Raw genomic sequence first — 16380 nt, forward strand, 5'->3', positions numbered from 1 at the left:
TTTTGTAAAACTTTAAAAGAGTTTTGCTCTTGTTACCGATAACAGGGGGGATTTTAGGGGGGTCCCTGTGGCTCCTTATTTGGCAGGGGGGTCCCTATAGGGTGAATGTATGGTTCACTATTTGGCAGGGGGGTCTCTATAGGGTGAATGATGGCTCATTATTTGGCAGGGGGGTCCCTATAGGGTGAATGAATAGCTCACTATTTGGCAGGGGCTCCCTATAGGGTGACCTAATGGCTCACTATTTGGCAGGAGGGATTTTGGGGGTCCCGTGGCTCACTATTTGGCAGGGGGGGGTCACCCGCAGGTGAACTATGAGGCGGGGCCTGTGGCTCACTATTTGGCAAGGCCTCTCCCCAGGGCTTGGCCGGCATGGCTCATTATTTGGCAGGTGACGCATCTTCCCCCCGCCCCTCCCCCCACCCGCGGTGGCACAACCGGGCGTCGGTTTGAGGTTTGTGAGGCAACTGGGAGGGACTGGGAGAGACTGGGAGGGACTGGGAAGCCCCGGGGGGGGTTACTGGGAGAGCACCGGGCCGTGCTGGGAGGTGCTGAGAAGTCGCTGGGCGGCACTGGGAGAGCACTGGGGGGCTCTGGGGGCGGTTACTGGGTCGTACTGGGAGGGTTTACTGGGAGGCACTGGGAGGGTACCGGGTCATACTGGGATGTAGTGGAAGGGCACTGGGCTATACTGGGATGTACTGGGAGGACAGTGGGGGGATTACTGGACTGAACTGGGAGGCACTGGGAGAGCTCTGAGGGGTTACTGGGCCATACTGGGACGCAACAGGTCTACCCATTAAAATCAATAGGGCAAATGGGACATCAGGTCTACCCATTGAAGTCACTGGGACAAATGAGACATCAGGTCTACCTGTTAAAGTAAATGGAGACAGAAGAGACCTCAGGTCTACCCATTAAACTCAATAGGGCAAATAGAACATCAGGTCTACCTATTGAAGTCAATGGGACAAATGAGGCATCAGGTCTACCCGTTAAAGTCAGTGGGACAAAAGGGACATCAGGTCTACCCGTTGAAGTCAATGGGACACATGAGGCATCAGGTCTACCCGTTAAAGTCAATGGGGCAAATGAGATCTCAGGTCTACCCAATAAAGTCAATAGAGACAAAGAGGACATCAGGTCTACCCATTAAAGTCAATACGGCAAATGGGACATCAGGTTTACCCATTAAAGTCAATGGGACAAAAGGGACATCAGGTCTACCCATTGAAGTCAGTGGGGAAAATGAGGAATCAGGTCTACCCAATAAAGTCAATGGGACAAAAGGAACATCAGGTCTACCCGTTAAAGTCAATAGGGAAAATGAGGCACCAGGTCTACCCGTTAAAGTAATATGGGACAAAGAGGACATCAGGTCTACCCATTAAAGACAATGGAGACAAAGAGGACATCAGGTCTACCCATTAAAGTCATCGGGGCAAATGGGAAATCAGGTCTACCCATTGAAGTCAATGGGAAAAAAGGGACATCCGGTCTACCTATTAAAATCAATGGGGCAAATGAGACATCAGGTCTACCCGTTTCAGTAAATAAAGACAAAGCAGACATCAGGTCTACCCGTTGAAGCCAACGGTTTAGTAGGGGAGTGGGCGGGGCTTAGCGGGGAGGGAGGGGCGGGGTTTGGCGGGAAGCGGCGGCCAATGGGGGGAAAGCGGCGCGGGTTTGTGACGTCATTTCCGGCGCGAGGCTGCCGCCGCCGGTTCCCCCCCACGCGAGAGGTGCCGGTGCCGCCGGTGGGACCGGGACGGAAGTGACGTCAGAGAGGGGGCGGGGATGGGCGCGAGTGACATCAGGGGGGGGGGGGGGGGGGCGGGGAGGGACTGGGAAGGGATCGGGCCGTACTGGGATATCTAGCTGGCTTGGAGGGGGGGAGTGCACACACACAAATGGCTTATAATTTTTAAATTATTTTTACTTTTTAAAAAATTTTTATTTCTATTTTATTTCCTTATTTGTCTGGGGTTTTATTTCTGAGGACATTCAAAACAAGAGACAGCAAATCCACATCATCTTCTCATTCTAATTTGCCAAAGCCATCAATCTCTGATCACACCCATTAGAATCTCACTGGAGCCAACACGACATTTGTGACATTTTGACCAGTTGTTTAAGGAAAGAGTGTGTGATGGAGCAAAGCTAAATCGACACATCTGGGATACTTCTGACACTCCTCAGCATGGCTAATATTGATTTGTTTTCTTTGGCTGGGTAAGTGCTGCCAAAACACATTACCTGTGGTATGTAGTTCCAATCCAAATGATGAAAAGGAGATGTGCAGGGTTTTTTTCCACTTACAGCAACATGAAAAGACACAGAGGAGTGAGAGACATACACACTAAGCTACAGAGTAATAACCTCAAAAACCTCGAATCACTTTATCCTAAAGTTTGGTTTCAGCACAAAACTCTTGAAGAGAATCTTACGCCCTCCCATATAAAGACAGCAGCTCAAAGCTGCAAAGAGTTTTACTCAGGGAAAGGGAATATAATTTTCAATGTATGATAAAAGGATATATTTGGACTATTCTCACATGCACAGGGGTAGCTAATTATATTTCAGCAGGTTATCATAGAAATAAATGTGCACAATTCTGTACAAGGACACTCTAAATGGCTTGATTAGACCGAGAACAAGGAACTTCTATTCCATACACCCTGATATACTCACTTACCACAGCACATGGCCATCCTTCTCCAATTTCACATTTAAGGTTCTGTGTTAGTGTCACAAAAAGTAAGAATTTTTTGTTTTGTTTTGCCTCATAAATTATTTTGATCTAAATCCGTAAATTTCATCAAGGTTTCATACAAATTCAGAATGGTGACCCACGGTAAAAATCAGACATTCAGCGGTACAGAAAAACAGCACGTGCTTATGTTACACTGTGTGAAAGTACCTATATTGCTCTAATTTTCATTAGGCTGTTAATAGATGTTTCTCCTGGCAAGTACAGGAAGCTGAAGTGAAAAAATTAATTTTATTTCAATTTTAAAAGAATTGGGAAACGATGCTCTGATTAAAAAGCTACGCTACTTAAAACAGGAAAATAATTGGAAATTAGACAAGATTCCCTTTAATGCAAACCTGCTCTATTAAGGAATAGCAAAGAGAAAAGCCCTTCTTTGTTTGAAGGAAGTAAGAATTAGTTAAAAAAACATTACAAGCGTTCTGTAAACAAACCCAAGAGATTTAGAGCTTCTGTAACACAGCAAATACATGAATTGTTTCAGAAGACACACATGTCAAAAGGCAGCGATCTACCATTCTAGAAAAGTTACACTCCAAAGTGCTACTGAAAAGGCAATACCAAGTCCTTTAAAATATAATTAAGGAATACTCTCTAAAATAGCAGTATACAATTCAGTTTCATATTTTTCTTCAGTGTTTCACAGGATTTTTACTCCTTGACAAAGAAACCATACCAAAATCAAAAAACCAAAACCAAAAAACAACTACAGGGCTTTTGGAGAGGATTAAGGACCATTAAAATTGAATGTGTATTTTATATTTTTGCCTGAGGACATCATGATGCACATTAACAACCATATGTAGGGGTCGTCCCTCCCTAAAATAATTATATTCTTTAGGTGTAAATACAGTCAAGAACACATGTAGCTGAAAAAACAGTTCTCCATTTGACAGCCCAAAGTTACAGGAATATGAATAAATATTATTATTTTCATTTACTTAGAATGAGAAAATGTTAAAAAAAAAACACTCCATACCTGTAACACACACACAGGCACAGATAGAAACGTACTGGAACACAAAACTCGCTGTGCACAGACAGAGGATTGCACAGAAAATGCAAATATATAAAACAAACCCACACACAGACGTGCTGCTACAGATCTGACTGTGCACGTGTGACTGCCGACCTCAAGCCTGAAAGACGACACACAAATGGAAAAGAACAGGGAATGAGTGGAATGTCAAGCTGCAGCCACTGCTGGTGTCACCCCTGCACAAGGAAACATATAAGTGTGACTGGAGACAGAGAGGGGAAATATTTCACTGTCAGTGCATGTGGAGAAATGCAATTCATTTCTCTCTCATGGGCTTTGGGACAATGACAATTTAATACAAGGCCAGTGGATGGAAAAGAGATAAAAACTGAACAAACTGGCCGGGCATGATCACAGATCTCCTCTAGAGAGCTCGGCAGCGTGAGGCTCATATGCACTTGGAACGGATCAACATTTTATTGTTTCTTCCCTCCAGGAATTTCCTGTGAAAAAGAATTCATAGCAAAGCTTGTCTTATAGACAGAGGCTACTCTGGGCTTCAACAGGAGCAAGAATTCCTTCCAGATTGTTTTTCCTACTTATCCTATGCTTTTCACTTATTCTAAGCAAAAAAATACTTATTTGATTTCCTTCCTTGAAAGGTTCAAATAAGCATTTTTTTCATTCCTACTTACACTTTCACAGAGGTGCAAGCAACCTCCCAGTAGGTCAAGGGTCAGTCCTTTAAAAACTGTTCTGTAAAATGAATAATCACGTCACTTATTCATGAATAATTTATATTTTTATACCATAATTTTTCTATCTTAACTTTGCTCTGTAACATACAGAAATAGCAGCATAACATTTGGACTGACATATCTGTGAGAACAGACATCTGCTTTTTAGCTACTCTAAGCAAAGTAGGCTTCAAGTATTGATAAATATGATCATAGACAAGTTACCTTCTCTGTTTGATAAATAGCACCATGGATTTGAAACTAATTGCAAAAGTAGGGTTGGCTGATGAGGTGGTCCTTATCTTTTCTCAGCAGTGCAAGCACAAGTATTTTTCTGCTGGCTCAATACTTTTAAATGCCCAAAGTGCTATTAACTAAGTTGAAATCTGATTAAAATATGAACTTCAAAATATTCACAACAGCTAATGCAGCTACACACAGACACACATACAAAAAAAATTCTTATCTCTTTTCTTATCATGAAGCATGTGTTTTGAAAAATAATAATTAAATAAATTGTTCCCCACAGATTCTGCCAGTTGTTTTGCTTCCCATCAGCATCTTTGAAAACAGTTTGTTAAGACAATAGTTATTCTGTATTATGGAACTATGGGGATGATGCCCTTCTACCTGCCTCAGTCTAAAAAGGAATTTGTGGGAAATGTTAAAGCTTAAGGACTATTAGAAAAGGACAGTGTGCCTTAGGAAAAAACAGGGGGGGAAGTACAGAAAAAATGATCAGCCATTCCAGAGAATTAACAGGTACCCACAAGGGCTTTGCTAATGACACGGGTTAATTACTGCTGAAACGCACCAGGCTCGGTCAATAAAGAAGCACAACCATAAACACATTAAAAGGAGCACCCAGCACTAAAAGAGGTCCTTCAGTCCACCCCTTTCCTCCCCTTACAAATGAAAGACACTTCTAAAAAATTCTTCAACAATTAGAAACTCTGCCAAAATATTTTAAAGAGTGAAACTGGCACAAACTCTTTGAAGTTCAGCACAGAATCCCCCTGCACACACACAAACACACAGGTGTGTGAATCTATACACACACTCCTGTTCATCCCTGCGCAGACATAACCCAGACAGACTCGCAGGGTAACTCCACACACCATTCCCACATCACAACATGAGAACGGTTAGAAAAACATAAAATATGTACACCAACCATCACTGCACTGAAGCATTCACATGATGTGACACCTGTGTCCACTTTTGAAATGTTACAGCCATTCTACACAACCTTTATTTCTTGTCAGCTGAGTATTCTATCAGTTGCATTCTAAGATGAAACTCTATGCACATGAACAGCTCAATTTGTTCCACATTTAAACACTGTTGCACATTTTTAAATGGAGAAAGTAGGGAAACTGCTAAGTGTTCAAATGAATGAAACACAGTGAACCACAAAAGGCAAAAGTACATAGTGTATAGCAGCTTTCTGGAGTTACAGATCTGCTCAATTTTTTATGTTTGTCATTCAGAGACCATGTTTAAATTTATTAAACTACTCCCGTTCTGCTTCCCCCACCCCTTTTTTGGAGTGTTTCAATTGCCTTTCCTTTTTCCAACAGCTGTGACAACTGTTAAAACAGTCAGTAAAATTAAGTCCCCTCTATAATCCTTTAGTCAATGTTACATTTTAACCAGAGGTTGAGGGAGATTTCCTGTATGAACGCACTAATTCATTTAGAATTATTAAACTGGCACATATGTCAAAATGAGCAGATATATTTATTGCATGTTAGCTCATTAACTATTAGTAATTATTAATGCTATTGTTATTGCTGACAGAGCAAAAATTCAAGACTGCAGCTGGCTTTAAGTTATTGCATTCTTTAACATGCTCTGCCTTAAATCAAAGCACACCTAGTGATGGTCAGACAGATGTCTCTGCACTCTCAAAATGTTCAGGTAATTTTTAGCTCGAATCCTCTCTACCCTCACCCATAACACAAGAACTGCAGAAACTACAATACCTATTTCGTATGTCCTTATACTCACATGTGCATATGCATGTCACAATATAGAGTCAAATCATAATTGCTATGGATATTATTAATGTGTCAAACTCTGGGGTTTATTAATTGAGACAGGGAAGCAGATATGTTTCTGAATGTTAGTTCTTTCTCTGTGTCCACTCAATCCCACACACCTCAAGCCCTGCACTCACACAACATACTGGGAGTGTTTTAAGATGGTTTTTAATTGAGCCAAAGAGGAAGAAAAAAATTAGTTCGAATCTTGCACCAGAACCAAAAAGATGTGCCCCGATTTCATTGAAATGCATTTACTCTAAGAGGCTTATCTAAAGTAATCATTAAAATTAGCTGTAAGAAGGTGCATTCAAGAAAGCTCCTTTGGAAGGACTGAGGGGGACAAAGCATCCACAAAAAAACCAACGTGTCACTGACCTAGGAAGCAAGAATTTGGCACAGAATTAATACTGGAGAAAAATGAGACCAGTGAAATGTCCTGAGCTCAGGAGAACCTGACTGTACTGGGCAATCAGAGCTTTTACCCTGGGAAATGAACTGCTCTGAAACAGTGGGAAGAAACCAGGAACAAAGGCTGAGTTCAAATGCTCAAGAGTAAACAACTCCTTCCTCACCAAAAGGTCTGAGCTACCCTTAACTCATCTCTAGACACCCATGGAAATAAAACAGCCTGACCTTGAACCCAAGGGAAACAAAGACAAATTCCACGGCTTTAGCTGGAGCAAGGTTGGGGGGGGGATGTGTCACTCCTCTGTGACATCACATGCTCCCTGTGACATCACATCCTTTCCTCTGATATCACACCTCTCCTATGACATCACATCGTCCCCATGACATCACAGCTCCCCTGTGACATCACAGCTGACATCAAATCCATCATATGACATTACATCCTTCCTGTGACATCACATCTCCCCTATGACGTTGCAACCTTTCTGTGACATCACATCTCACCGATGATGTCACAACCATAATATGACATCACATCTCCCCTATAACATCTCATCTCCCCTGTGACAACATATCCTTCGTGTGACATCACATTTCCTCTATGACATCACATCCTTCTGGTGACATCACATCCTTCCTGTGACATCACATTTCCCCTATGACATCACATCCATCTTCTCCTGTGATGTCGTATCATCCCTGTGACGTCATGTCATCCCCATGACATCATATAGTCCCCATGACGTTACAGCTCCCCTGTGACATCACATCCTTCCTGTGACATCACATCTCCCCTGTGACATCACACCTTCCTGTGACATCACAGCTTCCCCTATGACGTCACAGCTCCACTGTGACATCACATCCTCCCCTATTACATCACAACCATCATATGACATCACATCCTTCATGTGACATCACATCTCCCCTATGATATTACACCTCCATTGTGACATCACAGGTGATGTCACATCCATCATATGATATCACACCTCTCCTGTGATATCATATAATCCCTGTGACATCACGTCCTCCCCTGTGACATCACATCATCCCTGTGACATCACATCTCCCCTATGACACCACACCTCCCCATGCTATCACAGCTCCCCTGTGACATCACATCCTTCCTGTGACATCACACCTCTCCCGTGATATCATATCATCCCTGTGACAACACATCTCCCATGTGACATCACATCCTTGTTGGGACATCAAGGCTCCTCTATGATGTCACATCCATCATATGACATCACATCTCCCCTCTGACATCACATCCAGTGACATCCAGATCCATCCCAAAGTTGGGGGGGTGTGTGAGACAGGCAGAACCACAAATGCCTGCACAGCCCAGAGCAGTCAGTGTGGTGCTGTGCTTGCTGCTGCAGAGACCCCCAGGGAACAAACCCAGGCAGTAGTTTGGGGGGGGAGGGTGTGTCCCTAAGGAGGACACTTGCCTTATTATTGCTTATTATTTGTAATATCTTATAGATCTATCATACAACACCTAAGGATGGATTCTATAGAATATGTGCCACAGATATTTGTGTTGGGTCTGGCTGAGCTGCAGTTCATTTCCCCACAGCAGCCCTCCCAGGGCTGTGCTTGGCATTGGCAGCTGGAAGGGTGTTGAGAACACACCTGTGTTTTGGCCACTGCTGAGCACAGCACCAACACTGGGACATTCCTTCCTTAGCTGAGGGCAAGACCCTGGGAGGGGACCCAAGTAGGCCAGCTGAGCCCAACTGACCCAAGGGACATTGCAGACCATGGGAGGTCAGCTCAGCTCTAAAAGCTGAGGCATGGAGCAGGAGGGGGGCATTCATTGTTTAATGGCTGCCGGCTGAGGAACCGTTCTGTGGACGGGGGAAATTGGGGATTGAGGGTACAGTGGGAAAGTGGGATGAACAAGGAGAAGGGTGGAAAAGGGAGGGTGGTCTGGCAGGTCTGACGGTCCCATGGGGGTCTTTGGACACTGGGAGAATGGGAAGGGGGGGATGGCCCCCCTGAGCTCCAAACTTCCTGTGGGGTGCTGGGGGCTGCTGGATCCAATCACAGCCTTGGGTTATGCCAACAACTTCAATTTAGAGGAATTAGAAAGTTGTGACTGAAACACTTTTGTCCCCCAGGTTTTAACGATGGCAAATCAGATCTACTGATAGAAAGGAATTATTTAGGGTTACAAATGATCAGACAAAAGATCTTCATCAGAATTATTTACTGCATAAAAGAAACACTAAAACTACCAGGAATACAGGGTAAGATAGGAGAGTGCTCTACACTAAAGCAATTGTTGAAGCAATTCTACTCAAGCTGGCACAAAAGCAAGAATTCTTAAGTAGAGATGGATGGAACTCCCCCAGACCAAAGCTCATGGGGAGATCTCTGCTCTCAACCTGCAGGACTGAACTTGGGGGGTCCCCAGCCAAGGCAGGAATCTCCACACACCCCCCAAGAAGGGTTCTGTTGGCAGAACCTGCCCCTGGGAAAGAGGACTGGCCCTTTGTGGTCGAAAGGGATGGACTGACAGTCACTGGACTCCAGGGGTTGCCTCACCATCAGGGGGTTCATTTGGGGTGGAAGCAGTGGCCAAAGCTCTTCCCGCAGTCGGGGCACTTGTAGGGCTTCTCTTACTGGTGGGTCCGTTGGTGTGAGGTCATGTAAGAGCTGCGGGTGAAGCTCTTCCCACACTCCCCACATTTGTAGAGCCTCTCCCCGGTGTGGATGCGCCGGTGGGTGATGAGGTTGGAGTTCCGGTTGAAGCCCTTCCCGCAGTCGGTGCAGCAGAAGGGCCTATCATCTGTGTGCGTCCGCTCATGCAGGAGGAGATTCCCACGGGTTCGAAATCCCTTCCCACATTCCAAGCACTTGTAGGGCCGTTCCCTGGTGTGGATGTGCTGGTGGTTGTGGAGAGTAGAGTTGTTCCTGAAGCTCTTCCCACATTGCCCACACGTGTAGGGCCGTTCCCTGGTGTGGATATGCTGGTGGTTGTGGAGAGTAGAGTTGTTCCTGAAGCTCTTCCCACATTGCCCACACGTGTAGGGCCGTTCCCCAGTGTGGATGTGCTTGTGTTGGATCAGGCTGGAGCTGTTCCTGAAGCTCTTTCCACATTCCCCACATGGGTAGGGCCGTTGCCCAGTGTGGATGCGCTGGTGTTGAATCAGGCTGGAGCTGTCCCTGAAGCTCTTCCCACATTCCCCACACATGTAGGGCCATTCTCCAGTGTGGATGCGCTGGTGGGTCAGGAGCTTGGAGCTCACGCTGAAGCTCTTCCCACATTCCCCACATGAATAGGGCCGTTCCCCAGTGTGGATGTGCTGGTGTTCAATCAGGTGGGAGCTTTGCCTGAACCTCTTCCCACATTCCAAGCACTTGAAGGGCTTCTGCCTGCTGGGAGGCTGCTCAGGGACCAACAGGTCAGAGCTCTGGCTCAAACTCCAGCCGCCTTCCCTGCACAGGCTGGGTCTTTCCTCCTCAGAGCACCCTGGGTTGGCTTTGGAGTTCCTCCTGTGGGGGGATCTCCGGCCCTTTTCCTCCCCGCTGCCTTCCTGCACTGTGGAGCCCTTCAAAACGGCCTCTCCCACCAGGGTCTCACAGGGGGATTTGTCCTCCGGGCTCTCCATCAACAGCTCGGGGCCTGGGGCAGGAAGCAAGAAGGACAGGGAGGGGATTTGCCTCTGGCCCAGAGGGAAGGCCAAGGACATCCCCCCAACTCCGGCCTCGGCAGGATGGCGGCGGCATTGGGGTTGTCCTGCAGCCGGGGGCCATGCTCGGCTGCCAGAGCCAGCACAACACCGGCCCAAAGGGCCACTGACTTCCTCCTCACCTGCCTGGGGGGCCCAAGGCATCTTCCTCTTCCTCGCCGCCTCCTCCTCCATCCGCCCAAGCTTTGGGAAGGACAAATCCTGATGGGGGGAAAACAAGGGCTGAGTGCGTTGGTTTGGGGGTTCCTCCTGCCCAAGTACATCTCTAGAACCCACTGGGCATCCTGTGTCCATAAAAACCTCCAAAACACCAAGATTCAGCCCAGAAAAACCCAAGCTACTGACATTCAGGCAAAAAGACCCTCAGAAATAGCAAGAAGACCCTTAGCCTCCCAAACTGCAAAAAGTTGAGATTTAACTAAAAAATACTCCAAAATATGAAGATTAGCCCAAAAAATCTCACCCAGAAGTTCCCCCTCTCTGGTCTTGTCTCCTCTGGGTTTCAGAGGGTCTCCCCTGAGTGACCCTCTGACTCCTCTGGGGTGTTGGGGGTCCCAAGGGTCCCTTCTACTCTGACTCTTTCCTTTGGGGTGCCGAGTTCCCACACATTCCCCCTCTCCAGGGTCTCCACTTTGTTGTCCCGGGGATCCCAGGGGTCTCACCCGTCCAGGCTTCCCCTTCTCCACGTCCCCCGTTTCAGGATCCCAGGGGTCCCGGGGCTCCTCCCTCTCCATGCTCCCCCCTCCAGGCTGCCAGGGGTCCCCCAGCTCCGGCATCGCCCCACTCTGCCCTCCACACTCGGCAGCTCCCGGGCTCCACACTCAACACCGGCACTCCTGGGGGGCCCCAAAACCGCTGTGTCCCCCCTGCCGGCACCGGGCTGACAATGGAGCCGGCGGAGCCTGACCCAGCAACATTAACCCCCACCGTGGCGGGGGGAAGCGCATCCCCCCGCCCACCGCCAGGGCTCTGCCCCCAACCCAGCCCAGCACCCTCAAAAAACACCTCCCACCCACCCCTAAGAGCCCCCAAGGGCACAGCCCTGCACAAGGGCCGGCTGTGCCCAAGGCAACCAAACAGCCCCACAGGTGGGGGGACACCAGAGGCTGCCCCAGAACAATGAGAGCAGGGAGTGGATTGGGCCCCCTGACACGTGGGCGGGCTCTGGCTTCAGCCTGACCAGGGGTAATTTGGCACCAACAGCATGGCCCCGACCGCTGGCTCGGCACAGGGGGCCCGAACTCCCCCCTCTCCAGGCTCTCGGGGCTCTCGCAGCTCCCCCCTCTCTCCAGCCTCCCAAACTCTCCAGGGATCAAGGCATGGGGACACGGAGGGACCGACACGGCAACACCGCTCTCGCTCTCCCACCTCCCTATAGCCCTCCTCTCCCACCCCTTTCCCGGGCCGGTTCCCAGTGTGGATGTGCTGGTGGGTGAGGAGGTGGGAGCTCTGGCTGAAGCTCTTTCCACATTCCCCACACAAATAGGGTCGTTCCCCAGTGTGGATGCGATGGTGCTGGATCAGGTTGGAGCTGTTTCTGAAGCTCTTCCCACGTTCCCCACATGTGTAGGGCTGTCCCCCGGTGTGGATGTGCTGGTGGCTGAGGAGTTTGGTGCTCTGGCTGAAGCTCTTCCCACATTCCAAGCACTTGAAGGGCTTCTCCCTGCTGGAAGGCGGCTCAGGGACCACCAGGTCAGAGCTCTGCCTCAAGCTCTGGCCGCCTTCCCGGCACAGGCTGGGTCTTTCCTCCTCAGAGCACCCTGGGCTGGCTTTGGAGCCCCTCCTGCAGGGGGATCTCCGGGCCTTTTTCTCCCCGCTGCCTTCCTGCACTGTGGAGCCCTTCAAAACAGCCTCTCCCACCAGCTTCTGCCGGGGGGATTTGTCCTCCGGGCTCTCCGTCCTCAACTCGGGGCCTGGGGAAGGAAGCAAGAAGGACAGGGAGGGGATTTGCCTCCGGTCCACAGGGAAGGCCAAGGACATCCCCCCAACTCCGGCCCCGGCAGGACGGTGGCGGCAGCGGGGTTGTCCTGCAGCCCGGGGCCATGCTCGGCTGCCAGAGCCAGCACAACACCGGCCCAAAGGGCCACTGACTTCCTCCTCACCTGCCTGGAGGGCCCAAGGCATCTTCCTCTTCCTCGCCGCCTCCTCCTCCATCCACCCAAGCTTTGGGAAGGACAAATCCTGATGGGGGGGAAACAAGGGCTGAGTGTGTTGGCTCTGGGGTTCCTCCTGCCCAAGTCCATCTCTAGAACTCACTGGGCATCCTGTGTTCATAAAAACCTCCAAAACACCAAGATTCAGCCCAGAAAAACCCAAACAAGCAAGATTCAGGAAAAAAACCCTCAGAAATAGCAAGAAGTCTGCCACCCTCCAAAAGTTGAAATTCAGCCAAAAAATACTCCAAAATATGAGGATTAACCCAAAAAATCTCTCCCAGAAGTTCCCCCTCTCTGGTCTCTCCCCTCTGAGGTTAAGAGGATCTCCCCTGTCTGGCATGCTTAGGGATGCTGGGAGTGTTGGGGGTCCGAAGCATCCCTTCTCCTCTAACTCTCACCTTCAGGGTGCTGCGTTCCCAGACACTCCCCCTCTCCAGGTTCTCCACTTTGTTGTCCTGGGGATCCCAAGGGTCCCCACTGTCCAGGCTTCCCCTTCTCTGCACCCCCTGTTTCAGGCACCCGGGGGTCCCGGGGCTCCTTCCTCTCTGTGCTCCCCCCTCCAGGCTGCTGGTGGTCCCCCAGCTCCGGCATCGCCCCGCTCTGCCCTCGACACTCGGCAGCTCCCGGGCTCCACACCCATCCCTGGCACTCCCGGGGGGGCCCCAAAACCGCTGTGTCCCCCCTGCCGGCACCGGGCTGACAATGGAGCCGGCAGGGCCTGACCCAGCAACACCAACCCCCACTGCAGGGGAGGACCCGCATCCCCCCACCCACTGCTGGGGCTCTGCCCCCAACCCAGCCCGGCAGCCCCAAAAAACACCTCCCGCCCACCCACAAGAGCCCCAAGGGCACAGCCCTGCACAAGGGTCGGCTGTGCCCAAGGCAACCAAACAGCCCCACAGGCGGGGGGACACCAGAGGCTGCCCCAGGGCAACGAGAGCAGGAAGCAGATCGGGCCCCCTGACACGTGGGGGGGCTCTGGGTTCAGCCTGACCAGGGGCAATTTGGCACCAACAGCACGGCCCCGACCGCTGGCTCAGCACACGGGGCCCGAACTCCCTCCTCTCCAGGCTCTCAGGGCTCTCGCAGCTCCCCCCTCTCTCCAGCCTCCCCCACTCTCCAGGGATAAAGGCATGGGGACACGAAGGGACTGCCAAGGCAACCCCACTCCCGTTCTCCTCCCTCCCCTTAGCCGCCCTCTCCCACCCCTTTCCCATCAGCCCTCAAAACCCCGGCTTCCCCCAGCTCCCTCTGGGGGTGACCCACCGCCCCTTGTGTTCCTTTTGGGTGTCCCACCCACCCTTTCCGCTTCTCTCGCCCCTTTCCCATTGGCGGTCCCTTTCCCATTGCCCAGTGGCAGGAAGGGCAGGGACAGGGGCAGAGCAGCAACAGCAACAGCAGGGGAACAATCGTCCCCCCATCCCGTGGGTGTCCGGGAAGGGGGAACTCATCCCAAATATCCTGGGGGGAGCGTGGGGGGTCATGACATACTCGGGCTGCCAGCACAGATGTCCCTGCAAAGTCTGCAGTGAGTCAAGCTCTGGAGAGGAGATTGTGCCCCATGCATGGGATTGCAGAGGCTCCATCAGGTCCCCAGCAGGAATCAGAGACCAGGAATACACACAAAAGGCCCCCACAAAGATTTCAGGGGGAGAATCCTGTATGGAGGGGACAGTGTCACCCCACCAGGGTGGGGCTGGCAAGTGGGAGGCTGCTCCAGGGCTCTGCAAGAGGCCTCATGCTCTGCTCGGCCCCAGCACTGCCTGGTACCAACACCCCCGGCTGCCCCTGGCCCTGGGCAGCTCTGCTGCCACAGGCTGTGCCCTCACCGTGGCCCTGCAATGGCCCTGCCTGTCCCTCACCCGTGGCCCTGCCCGTGGCCCTGTCCCTTGGCTCTCTCTGTGCCAGCTGAGTGTGGGGCACACGGGCTGGGGGTCCCTCCCAAGCCCCCCGGGCAGCCGGCGTTGGCTGGGGGGATGTGAGGGCTGGGCCTGCTCAGCACAGCCCCAGCCTCGTGCCCAGCGCCTCTTTCCTGCCCCACACAAGAGCTTCCCAGCCCCCCCAGTGCTCCCCTGCTGCTGCCTCTGCTCCTGGCCCTGCCTTTGCTGCTCCCTTGGCTGGGGCAGCGGTTGCAGGGGGGGGATGGCAGCAGCTTCAGCTCCATGGCAGTTCCTGGGGGGAGCTCAGCCTGGGGAGGACGGGCAGGGACCTGATGGGGATGGACAGGGGCCCAGCAGGGACAGCCAGGGCCTGCAGGGGAAGGCACAGGGACAACCTGGCCCCCCACACTGCCAGGGCTGTCTCTGCTCCTCCTTGCAGGCTCCGTGGCCAGGCACAGTTTGTGTTCCTGGGTGCCCACCATCTCAGCACTTGGAGCCGCTCAAATCAGCGCCCGCAGCTCTGCAGCAAAGCCCCAGCTCACCTGGCACACAGGGGATGGAGACAGCACCTTCTCCAGGATGGGCAGTCACAGCTTTTTTCTCTTCCCCACCACGGGGGTCTCCTTCCTAAGCAGCACCTCTGCCTTGCACTTATTCTCAGGCTCACCTCAAGGACAGCTCTGGGCTCACCTCAGGGTCTGGGCTCAAGGACAGGAACCTGCAGGGAGGGGACACGATGTGCAAGCTGAGGGCTGCCTGCTTGCACTGGCCTCTGGGCTTCTTTCTCCTTCTACAACCAGCCCAGAACTTAGCCGGCTTTTCTAACACCACACATTTACACACTAACCTTGCAGATATATATGGACAGACATCTCTATCACCCTGGGGACAGAGCCTCAAGCATGTGCTGCCATAGGAATGGGAATCAGAGAATCACACTATCAGCCCGGTTGGAAAAGACCTCTGAGATCATCAAGTCCAATCCTGGATCCAACTCCGCCGTGCTTCCCAGACCATGGCACTGATGCCACATCCACTCTCACCTTCAACACCTCCAGGGATGCTGACTCCACCCCCTCCCTGCCCAGCCCATTTCAAGGCCTGATGACTCTCTTGGGAAAAAATTGCTTCCTAATATCCAACCTAAACCTCCCCTGGCACAGCTCAAAACCCAGCCCTCTTGTCCTACTGCTGCTCCCTGGCACAAGAGCCCCACCCCCACCTAGCTACAACTTCCTGGCAGGGAGTTGCAGAGAGTGATGATTCATTCTGGGGACCTGAGGGAGCCTCTGCAATCCCATCCATGGGGCACAATCTCCTCTCCAGAGCTTGACTCACTGCAGACTTTGCAGGGAAATCTGTGCTGGCAGCTGCATCCTGAGCCCAAAGTCAGTTTGTATCCCCAAGTGCTGATCCAATGGGTGCCCTGGGATTGGACCCTCGGCTCTAATTAACCTCTCCTGTGCTGCCAAACAGGAGCTGTATGGCCAAGGGACAAACTCTGTGATCCCTGTCAGTGTCCATGGTCCCTGTCAGTGTCCTACAGGGAAATTGGGAGGAGGAAATGAAGAAACTGGTTTGGAACTAAACTGGTGTTAAAGTGCGAAAAACCTCCTTCCATGGAAATAAAACTTAGTTTTTCCTGGGCTGAACGAGCTCATTCAGGGATGAAGGACTGGGACTTCTGTGGACACTTGTGCT

General features: G+C 50.9%; 1 protein-coding gene and 1 long non-coding RNA gene across 2 annotated transcripts; both read right to left on the bottom strand.

Annotated features, from left to right (window-relative positions):
• Positions 1-6316: 6316 nt before the first annotated feature.
• LOC113980558 (zinc finger protein 436-like) lies at positions 6317-12299 on the bottom strand (the record flags this gene model as incomplete). The annotated part of the gene is made up of 3 exons (XM_027707787.1): positions 6317-6677; positions 9553-10319; positions 12036-12299. Coding segments are annotated over 2 exons (1014 nt in total), but the record flags the coding sequence as incomplete, so codon positions are not given.
• Positions 12300-12788: 489 nt separating this feature from the next.
• On the bottom strand, positions 12789-13883 carry LOC113980559. Its single transcript, XR_003538160.1, has 4 exons — positions 13856-13883; positions 13570-13572; positions 13198-13296; positions 12789-12824 (listed from the first exon to the last, which is right to left on the bottom strand). It is a non-coding gene; the product is annotated as an uncharacterized LOC113980559 (long non-coding RNA).
• Between the last annotated feature and the right edge of the window lie 2497 nt (positions 13884-16380).

This window comes from Neopelma chrysocephalum, unplaced genomic scaffold (assembly GCF_003984885.1).
Source record: "Neopelma chrysocephalum unplaced genomic scaffold, ASM398488v2 Primary Assembly neopelma1_94649, whole genome shotgun sequence".
Taxonomy (NCBI): domain Eukaryota; kingdom Metazoa; phylum Chordata; class Aves; order Passeriformes; family Pipridae; genus Neopelma; species Neopelma chrysocephalum.